This window comes from Salvelinus fontinalis, chromosome 27, assembly GCF_029448725.1.
Source record: "Salvelinus fontinalis isolate EN_2023a chromosome 27, ASM2944872v1, whole genome shotgun sequence".
Classification (NCBI taxonomy): domain Eukaryota; kingdom Metazoa; phylum Chordata; class Actinopteri; order Salmoniformes; family Salmonidae; genus Salvelinus; species Salvelinus fontinalis.
The window spans coordinates 44,389,336-44,400,969 of NC_074691.1; the positions used below are offsets into that span (position 1 = coordinate 44,389,336).

General features: G+C 43.1%; 1 protein-coding gene across 1 annotated transcript in view; it reads left to right on the forward strand.

Moving 5' to 3' along the window:
- The window catches only part of LOC129825692 (T-box transcription factor TBX18-like), a 57,455-nt gene extending 46,827 nt beyond the window's left edge, over positions 1-10,628 (forward strand). Inside the window, exon 9 of the mRNA XM_055885877.1 lies at positions 9,619-10,628. Coding sequence (XP_055741852.1) covers positions 9,619-10,160 — 542 coding nt within the window. The 3' untranslated portion in view covers positions 10,161-10,628. The remainder of the gene's footprint in view (positions 1-9,618) is intronic.
- The last annotated feature ends 1,006 nt before the right edge of the window (positions 10,629-11,634 follow it).

Here is an 11,634-nt window from a genome sequence, read left to right on the forward strand (position 1 = left end):
TCTCTAACCCCCTGTCTGTCTATAATGATACTGGTGTCTCTAACCCCCTGTCTATAATGATACTGGTGTCTCTAACCCCCTGTCTGTCTATAATGATACTGGTGTCTCTAACCCCCTGTCTATAATGATACTGGTGTCTCTAACCTCCTGTCTGTCTATAATGATACTGGTGTCTCTAACCTCCTGTCTCTCTATAATGATACTGGTGTCTCTAACCCTCTGTCTGTCTATAATGATACTGGTGTCTCTAAGCCCCTGTCTGTCTATAATGATACTGGTGTCTCTAACCCCCTGTCTATAATGATACTGGTGTCTCTAACCTCCTGTCTGTCTATAATGATACTGGTGTCTCTAACCTCCTGTCTGTCTATAATGATACTGGTGTCTCTAACCCTCTGTCTGTCTATAATGATACTGGTGTCTCTAACCCCCTGTCTGTCTATAATGATACTGGTGTCTCTAACCCTCTGTCTGTCTATAATGATACTGGTGTCTCTAACCCCCTGTCTGTCTATAATGATACTGGTGTCTCTAACCCCCTGTCTATAATGATACTGGTGTCTCTAACCCCCTGTCTATAATGATACTGGTGTCTCTAACCCCCTGTCTGTCTATAATGATACTGGTGTCTAACCCCCTGTCTATAATGATACTGGTGTCTCTAACCCCCTGTCTGTCTATAATGATACTGGTGTCCCTAACGCCCTGTCTGTCTATAATGATACTGGTGTCTCTAACCCCCTGTCTGTCTATAATGATACTGGTGTCTCTAAACCCCTGTCTGTCTATAATGATACTGGTGTCTCTAACCCCCTCTCTATAATGATACTGGTGTCTCTAACCCCCTGTCTATAATGATACTGGTGTCTCTAACCCCCTGTCTGTCTATAATGATACTGGTGTCTCTAACCCCCTGTCTGTCTATAATGATACTGGTGTCTCTAACCCCCTGTCTGTCTATAATGATACTGGTGTCTCTAACCCCCTGTCTGTGTATAATGATACTGGTGTCTCTAACCCCCTGTCTGTCTATAATGATACTGGTGTCTCTAACCCCCTGTCTGTCTATAATGATACTGGTGTCTCTAACCCCCTGTCTGTCTATAATGATACTGGTGTCTCTAACCCCCTGTCTGTGTATAATGATACTGGTGTCTCTAACCCCCTGTCTGTCTATAATGATACTGGTGTCTCTAACCCCCTGTCTCTCTATAATGATACTGGTGTCTCTAACCCCCTGTCTATAATGATACTGGTGTCTCTAACCCCCTGTCTGTCTATAATGATACTGGTGTCTCTAACCCCCTGTCTATAATGATACTGGTGTCTCTAACCCCCTGTCTGTCTATAATGATACTGGTGTCTCTAATCCCCTGTCTATAATGATACTGGTGTCTCTAACCCCCTGTCTGTCTATAATGATACTGGTGTCTCTAACCCCCTGTCTATAATGATACTGGTGTCTCTAACCCTCTGTCTGTCTATAATGATACTGGTGTCTCTAACCCCCTGTCTGTCTATAATGATACTGGTGTCTCTAACCCTCTGTCTGTCTATAATGATACTGGTGTCTCTAACCCCCTGTCTGTCTATAATGATACTGGTGTCTCTAACCCCCTGTCTATAATGATACTGGTGTCTCTAACCCCCTGTCTATAATGATACTGGTGTCTCTAACCCCCTGTCTGTCTATAATGATACTGGTGTCTAACCCCCTGTCTATAATGATACTGGTGTCTCTAACCCCCTGTCTGTCTATAATGATACTGGTGTCCCTAACGCCCTGTCTGTCTATAATGATACTGGTGTCTCTAACCCCCTGTCTGTCTATAATGATACTGGTGTCTCTAACCCCCTGTCTGTCTATAATGATACTGGTGTCTCTAACCCCCTCTCTATAATGATACTGGTGTCTCTAACCCCCTGTCTATAATGATACTGGTGTCTCTAACCCCCTGTCTGTCTATAATGATACTGGTGTCTCTAACCCCCTGTCTGTCTATAATGATACTGGTGTCTCTAACCCCCTGTCTGTCTATAATGATACTGGTGTCTCTAACCCCCTGTCTGTGTATAATGATACTGGTGTCTCTAACCCCCTGTCTGTCTATAATGATACTGGTGTCTCTAACCCCCTGTCTGTCTATAATGATACTGGTGTCTCTAACCCCCTGTCTGTCTATAATGATACTGGTGTCTCTAACCCCCTGTCTGTGTATAATGATACTGGTGTCTCTAACCCCCTGTCTGTCTATAATGATACTGGTGTCTCTAACCCCCTGTCTCTCTATAATGATACTGGTGTCTCTAACCCCCTGTCTATAATGATACTGGTGTCTCTAACCCCCTGTCTGTCTATAATGATACTGGTGTCTCTAACCCCCTGTCTATAATGATACTGGTGTCTCTAACCCCCTGTCTGTCTATAATGATACTGGTGTCTCTAATCCCCTGTCTATAATGATACTGTTGTCTCTAACCCCCTGTCTGTCTCTAATGATACCGGTGTCTCTAACCCCCTGTCTATAATGATACTGGTGTCTCTAACCTCCTGTCTATAATGATACTGGTGTCTCTAACCCCCTGTCTCTAATGATACTGGTGTCTCTAACCCCCTGTCTATAATGATACTGGTGTCTCTAACCCCCTGTCTCTAATGATACTGGTGTCTCTAACCCCCTGTCTGTAATGATACTGGTGTCTCTAACCCCCTGTCTCTAATTATACTGGTGTCTCTAATCCCCTGTCTATAATGATACTGGTGTCTCTAACCCCCTGTCTGACTATAATGATACTGGTGTCTCTAATCCTGTCTGTCTATAATGATACTGGTGTCTCTGACCCCCTGTCTATAATGATACTGGTGTCTCTAACCTCCTGTCTGTCTATAATGATACTTGTGTCTCTAACCCCCTGTCTGTCTATAATGATACTGGTGTCTCTAACCCCCTGTCTTTCTATAATGATACTGGTGTCTCTAACCCCCTGTCTATAATGATACTGGTGTCTCTAACCCCCTGTCTATAATGATACTGGTGTCTCTAACCTCTTGTCTGTCTATAATGATACTGGTGTCTCTAACCCCCTGTCTGTCTATAATGATACTGGTGTCTCTAACCCCCTGTCTGTCTATAATGATACTGGTGTCTCTAACCCCCTGTCTGTCTATAATGATACTGGTGTCTCTAACCCCCTGTCTATAATGATACTGGTGTCCCGAACCCCCTGTCTGTCTATAATGATACTGGTGTCTCTAACCCCCTGTCTGTCTATAATGATACTGGTGTCTCTAACCCCCTGTCTGTCTATAATGATACTGGTGTCTCTAACCCCCTGTCTATAATGATACTGGTGTCTCTAACCCCCTGTCTATAATGATACTGGTGTCTCTAACCCCCTGTCTGTCTATAATGATACTGGTGTCTCTAACCCCCTGTCTATAATGATACTGGTGTCTCTAACCTCCTGTCTATAATGATACTGGTGTCTCTAACCCCCTGTCTATAATGATACTGGTGTCTCTAACCCCCTGTTTGTCTATAATGATACTGGTGTCTCTAACCCCCTGTCTGTCTATAATGATACTGGTGTCTCTAACCTCCTGTCTATAATGATACTGGTGTCTCTAACCCCTGTCTGTCTATAATGATACTGGTGTCTCTAACCCCCTGTCTGTCTATAATGATACTGGTGTCTCTAACCACCTGTCTGTCTATAATGATACTGGTGTCTCTAATCCCCTGTCTATAATGATACTGGTGTCTCTAACCCTTTGTCTGTCTATAATGATACTGGTGTCTCTAACCCCCTGTCTGTCTATAATGATACTGGTGTCTCTAACCCCCTGTCTGTCTATAATGATACTGGTGTCTCTGACCCCCTGTCGGTCTATAATGATACTGGTGTCCCTAATCCCCTGTCTGTCTATAATGATACTGGTGTCTCTAACCCCCTGTCTATAATGATACTGGTGTCTCTAACCCCCTGTCTATAATGATACTGGTGTCTCTAACCCCCTGTCTGTCTATAATGATACTGGTGTCTCTAACCCCCTGTCTGTCTATAATGATACTGGTGTCTCTAACCCCTTGTCTGTCTATAATGATACTGGTGTCTCTAACCCCCTGTCTGTCTATAATGATACTGGTGTCTCTAACCCCCTGTCTGTCTATAATGATACTGGTGTCTCTAACCCCCTGTCTGTCTATAATGATACTGGTGTCTCTAACCCCCTGTCTGTCTATAATGATACTGGTGTCTCTAACCCCCTGTCTCTCTATAATGATACTGGTGTCTCTAACCCCCTGTCTATAATGATACTGGTGTCTCTAACCCCCTGTCTGTCTATAATGATACTGGTGTCTCTAACCCCCTGTCTATAATGATACTGGTGTCTCTAACCCCCTGTCTGTCTATAATGATACTGGTGTCTCTAATCCCCTGTCTATAATGATACTGGTGTCTCTAACCCCCTGTCTGTCTCTAATGATACCGGTGTCTCTAACCCCCTGTCTATAATGATACTGGTGTCTCTAACCTCCTGTCTATAATGATACTGGTGTCTCTAACCCCCTGTCTCTAATGATACTGGTGTCTCTAACCCCCTGTCTATAATGATACTGGTGTCTCTAACCCCCTGTCTCTAATGATACTGGTGTCTCTAACCCCCTGTCTGTAATGATACTGGTGTCTCTAACCCCCTGTCTCTAATTATACTGGTGTCTCTAATCCCCTGTCTATAATGATACTGGTGTCTCTAACCCCCTGTCTGACTATAATGATACTGGTGTCTCTAATCCTGTCTGTCTATAATGATACTGGTGTCTCTGACCCCCTGTCTATAATGATACTGGTGTCTCTAACCTCCTGTCTGTCTATAATGATACTTGTGTCTCTAACCCCCTGTCTGTCTATAATGATACTGGTGTCTCTAACCCCCTGTCTTTCTATAATGATACTGGTGTCTCTAACCCCCTGTCTATAATGATACTGGTGTCTCTAACCCCCTGTCTATAATGATACTGGTGTCTCTAACCTCTTGTCTGTCTATAATGATACTGGTGTCTCTAACCCCCTGTCTGTCTATAATGATACTGGTGTCTCTAACCCCCTGTCTGTCTATAATGATACTGGTGTCTCTAACCCCCTGTCTGTCTATAATGATACTGGTGTCTCTAACCCCCTGTCTATAATGATACTGGTGTCCCGAACCCCCTGTCTGTCTATAATGATACTGGTGTCTCTAACCCCCTGTCTGTCTATAATGATACTGGTGTCTCTAACCCCCTGTCTGTCTATAATGATACTGGTGTCTCTAACCCCCTGTCTATAATGATACTGGTGTCTCTAACCCCCTGTCTATAATGATACTGGTGTCTCTAACCCCCTGTCTGTCTATAATGATACTGGTGTCTCTAACCCCCTGTCTATAATGATACTGGTGTCTCTAACCTCCTGTCTATAATGATACTGGTGTCTCTAACCCCCTGTCTATAATGATACTGGTGTCTCTAACCCCCTGTTTGTCTATAATGATACTGGTGTCTCTAACCCCCTGTCTGTCTATAATGATACTGGTGTCTCTAACCTCCTGTCTATAATGATACTGGTGTCTCTAACCCCTGTCTGTCTATAATGATACTGGTGTCTCTAACCCCCTGTCTGTCTATAATGATACTGGTGTCTCTAACCACCTGTCTGTCTATAATGATACTGGTGTCTCTAATCCCCTGTCTATAATGATACTGGTGTCTCTAACCCTTTGTCTGTCTATAATGATACTGGTGTCTCTAACCCCCTGTCTGTCTATAATGATACTGGTGTCTCTAACCCCCTGTCTGTCTATAATGATACTGGTGTCTCTGACCCCCTGTCGGTCTATAATGATACTGGTGTCCCTAATCCCCTGTCTGTCTATAATGATACTGGTGTCTCTAACCCCCTGTCTATAATGATACTGGTGTCTCTAACCCCCTGTCTATAATGACACTGGTGTCTCTAACCCCCTGTCTGTCTATAATGATACTGGTGTCTCTAACCCCCTGTCTGTCTATAATGATACTGGTGTCTCTAACCCCTTGTCTGTCTATAATGATACTGGTGTCTCTAACCCCCTGTCTGTCTATAATGATACTGGTGTCTCTAACCCCCTGTCTGTCTATAATGATACTGGTGTCTCTAACCCCCTGTCTGTCTATAATGATACTGGTGTCTCTAACCCCCTGTCTGTCTATAATGATACTGGTGTCTCTAACCCCCTGTCTATAATGATACTGGTGTCTCTAACCCCCTGTCTCTCTATAATGATACTGGTGTCTCTAACCCCTGTCTATAATGATACTGGTGTCTCTAACCCCCTGTTTCTCTATAATGATACTGGTGTCTCTAACCCCCTGTCTATAATGATACTGGTGTCTCTAACCCCCTGTCTGTCTATAATGATACTGGTGTCTCTAACCCCCTGTCTATAATGATACTGGTGTCTCTAACCTCCTGTCTATAATGATACTGGTGTCTCTAACCCCCTGTCTATAATGATACTGGTGTCTCTAACCCCCTGTTTGTCTATAATGATACTGGTGTCTCTAACCCCCTGTCTGTCTATAATGATACTGGTGTCTCTAACCTCCTGTCTATAATGATACTGGTGTCTCTAACCCCTGTCTGTCTATAATGATACTGGTGTCTCTAACCCCCTGTCTGTCTATAATGATACTGGTGTCTCTAACCACCTGTCTGTCTATAATGATACTGGTGTCTCTAATCCCCTGTCTATAATGATACTGGTGTCTCTAACCCTTTGTCTGTCTATAATGATACTGGTGTCTCTAACCCCCTGTCTGTCTATAATGATACTGGTGTCTCTAACCCCCTGTCTGTCTATAATGATACTGGTGTCTCTGACCCCCTGTCGGTCTATAATGATACTGGTGTCCCTAACCCCCTGTCTGTCTATAATGATACTGGTGTCTCTAACCCCCTGTCTATAATGATACTGGTGTCTCTAACCCCCTGTCTATAATGATACTGGTGTCTCTAACCCCCTGTCTGTCTATAATGATACTGGTGTCTCTAACCCCCTGTCTGTCTATAATGATACTGGTGTCTCTAACCCCTTGTCTGTCTATAATGATACTGGTGTCTCTAACCCCCTGTCTGTCTATAATGATACTGGTGTCTCTAACCCCCTGTCTGTCTATAATGATACTGGTGTCTCTAACCCCCTGTCTGTCTATAATGATACTGGTGTCTCTAACCCCCTGTCTGTCTATAATGATACTGGTGTCTCTAACCCCCTGTCTATAATGATACTGGTGTCTCTAACCCCCTGTCTCTCTATAATGATACTGGTGTCTCTAACCCCCTGTCTATAATGATACTGGTGTCTCTAACCCCCTGTTTCTCTATAATGATACTGGTGTCTCTAACCCCCTGTCTATAATGATACTGGTGTCTCTAACCCCCTGTCTGTCTATAATGATACTGGTGTCTCTAACCCCCTGTCTGTCTATAATGATACTGGTGTCTCTAACCCCCTGTCTGTCTATAATGATACTGGTGTCTCTAACCCCCTGTCTATAATGATACTGGTGTCTCTAACCCCCTGTCTATAATGATACTGGTGTCTCTAACCCCCTGTCTGTCTATAATGATACTGGTGTCTCTAACCCCCTGTCTGTCTATAATGATACTGGTGTCTCTAACCCCCTGTCTATAATGATACTGGTGTCTCTAACCCCCTGTCTATAATGATACTGGTGTCTCTAACCCCCTGTCTGTCTATAATGATACTGGTGTCTCTAACCCCCTGTCTGTCTATAATGATACTGGTGTCTCTAACCCCCTGTCTGTCTATAATGATACTGGTGTCTCTAACCCCCTGTCTGTCTATAATGATACTGGTGTCTCTAACCCCCTTTCTGTCTATAATGATACTGGTGTCTCTAACCCCCTGTCTGTCTATAATGATACTGGTGTCTCTAACCCCCTGCCTGTCTATAATGATACTGGTGTCTCTAACCCCCTGTCTGTCTATAATGATACTGGTGTCTCTAACCCCCTGTCTCTCTATAATGATACTGGTGTCTCTAACCCCCTGTCTGTCTATAATGATACTGGTGTCTCTAACCCCCTGTCTATAATGATACTGGTGTCTCTAACCCCCTGTCTATAATGATACTGGTGTCTCTAACCCTGTCTGTCTATAATGATACTGGTGTCTCTAACCCTGTCTGTCTATAATGATACTGGTGTCTCTAATCCCCTGTCTGTCTATAATGATACTGGTGTCTCTAACCCCCTGTCTATAATGATACTGGTGTCTCTAACCCCCTGTCTATAATGATACTGGTGTCTCTAATCCCCTGTCTAAAATGATACTGGTGTCTCTAACCCCCTGTCTATAATGATACTGGTGTCTCTAACCCCCTGTCTGTCTATAATGATACTGGTGTCCCTAACCCCCTGTCTATAATGATACTGGTGTCTCTAACCCCCTGTCTATAATGATACTGGTGTCTCTAACCCCCTGTCTGTCTATAATGATACTGGTGTCTCTAACCCCCTGTCTGTCTATAATGATACTGGTGTCTCTAACCCCCTGTCTGTCTATAATGATACTGGTGTCTCTAACCCCCTGTCTGTCTATAATGATACTGGTGTCTCTAATCCCCTGTCTGTCTATAATGATACTGGTGTCTCTAACCCCCTGTCTGTCTAAAATGATACTGGTGTCTCTAATCCCCTGTCTGTCTATAATGATACTGGTGTCTCTAACCCCATGTCTATAATGATACTGGTGTCTCTAATCCCCTGTCTGTCTATAATGATACTGGTGTCTCTAACCCCCTGTCTATAATGATACTGGTGTCTCTAACCCCCTGTCTGTCTATAATGATACTGGTGTCTCTAAACCCCTGTCTATAATGATACTGGTGTCTCTAACCCCCTGTCTGTCTATAATGATACTGGTGTCTCTAACCCCCTGTCTGTCTATAATGATACTGGTGTCTCTAACCCCCTGTCTGTCTATAATGATACTGGTGTCTCTAACCCCCTGTCTATAATGATACTGGTGTCTCTAACCCCCTGTCTGTCTATAATGATACTGGTGTCTCTAACCCCCTGTCTATAATGATACTGGTGTCTCTAACCCCCTGTCTATAATGATACTGGTGTCTCTAACCCCCTGTCTGTCTATAATGATACTGGTGTCTCTAACCCCCTGTCTGTCTATAATGATACTGGTGTCTCTAACCCCCTGTCTATAATGATACTGGTGTCTCTAACCCCCTGTCTATAATGATACTGGTGTCTCTAACCCCCTGTCTATAATGATACTGGTGTCTCTAACCCCCTGTCTGTCTATAATGATACTGGTGTCTCTAACCCCCTGTCTGTCTATAATGATACTGGTGTCTCTAACCCCCTGTCTGTCTATAATGATACTGGTGTCTCTAACCCCCTGTCTATAATGATACTGGTGTCTCTAACCCCCTGTCTATAATGATACTGGTGTCTCTAACCCCCTGTCTGTCTATAATGATACTGGTGCCTCTAACCCCCTGTCTGTCTATAATGATACTGGTGTCTCTAACCCCCCCATCTCTCTCTCTACAGGGTTGCTTGGAGGTTCATCTCACCTGCTCTCCTCTTCTCCTTGCTCCTTCCCATTCAAGGTGTCTCTTTCTCCCCTGGACTACACCTGCAGCAGACCAACACACACTCACACACACAACCTCCATCGCTACGGCAACCCCGCTTCCCCCTTCCCCCTTCCTGCGTTGCGAAGACCGTCAGCTTATGACAGTGAAGTATTCTGCTCGTTGTCCTTACCCAACTCTCAGATTGGCTACCTGCAACCACACCCCCCCCAGGGCTACGGTAGTATCTGCCTGCATTCGCCCCACTATGGTCTCTACGGTTACTCCAACCCCCCTACTCACATCACAGCCAACCCAGACAAGATGGCGGTTGCTGGTGGCGCTGTGGCCAATCAGAACCCTTTCCTCGGCTCTTACCCCAGTGGAACCCTGACGGACAATCTGGGCATGCTCAATGGAGACCAGCAGGCCAACTTCCTGTTTGACTCTCGGACGCTGGGATTATCTGTGAGCCAGTCAGGGGGAGGGGCTTCACAGGTCACCGCCCACATGAGCTGAGACACGCTCCTTAACCCTGACCCCTGAGGTTGCTATGGCAACAGGCTGCTTGCTCCGTGGAGAGGGTGTGGTGTGGAATCGCCAGCCAATGAGGAGTGACGAGACATCTCACAGACCTATGGGGAGAAGGAGAGCTTTGGAGACTGTGTTGAAGAGAGAACACTGACTAATGGGATGTTGTTATTAGTTGTTGTTATTGATGTTGTTATTAGGGACCTGTTGTTGTTATTGTTGTTGTTATTAGGGACCTGTTGTTGTTATTAGTTGTTGTTATTGATGTTGTTATTGATGTTGTTATTAGGGACCTGTTGTTGTTATTGTTGTTGTTATTAGGGACCTGTTGTTGTTATTAGTTGTTGTTATTGATATTGTTATTAGGGACCTGTTGTTGTTATTAGTTGTTGTTATTGATGTTGTTATTGATGTTGTTATTAGGGACATGTTGTTGTTATTAGTTGTTGTTATTGATGTTGTTATTAGGGACCTGTTGTTGTTATTAGTTGTTGTTATTGATGTTGTTATTAGGGACATGTTGTTGTTATTAGTTGTTGTTATTGATGTTGTTATTAGGGACCTGTTGTTGTTATTGTTGTTGTTATTAGGGACCTGTTGTTGTTATTAGTTGTTGTTATTGATATTGTTATTAGGGACCTGTTGTTGTTATTAGTTGTTGTTATTAGGGACCTGTTGTTGTTATTAGTTGTTGTTATTGATGTTGTTATTAGGGACATGTTGTTGTTATTGATGTTGTTATTAGGGACCTGTTGTTGTTATTAGTTGTTGTTATTGATGTTGTTATTGATGTTGTTATTAGGGACATGTTGTTGTTATTAGGGACCTGTTGTTGTTATTGATGTTGTTATTGATGTTGTTATTAGGGACCTGTTGTTGTTATTAGTTGTTGTTATTGATATTGTTATTAGGGACATGTTGTTGTTATTAGTTGTTGTTATTGATATTGTTATTAGGGACCTGTTGTTGTTATTAGTTGTTGTTATTAGGGACCTGTTGTTGTTATTAGTTGTTGTTATTGATATTGTTATTAGGGACCTGTTGTTGTTATTAGTTGTTGTTATTGATATTGTTATTAGGGACCTGTTGTTGTTATTAGTTGTTGTTATTGATGTTGTTATTAGGGACCTGTTGTTGTTATTAGTTGTTGTTATTGATGTTGTTATTAGGGACATGTTGTTGTTATTAGTTGTTGTTATTGATGTTGTTATTAGGGACCTGTTGTTGTTATTGATGTTGTTATTAGGGACATGTTGTTGTTATTGATGTTGTTATTAGGGACCTGTTGTTGTTATTAGTTGTTGTTATTAGGGACATGTTGTTGTTATTGATGTTGTTATTAGGGACCTGTTGTTGCTATTGATGTTGTTATTAGGGACCTGTTGTTGTTATTAGTTGTTGTTATTGATGTTGTTATTAGGGACCTGTTGTTGTTATTGATGTTGTTATTAGGGACATGTTG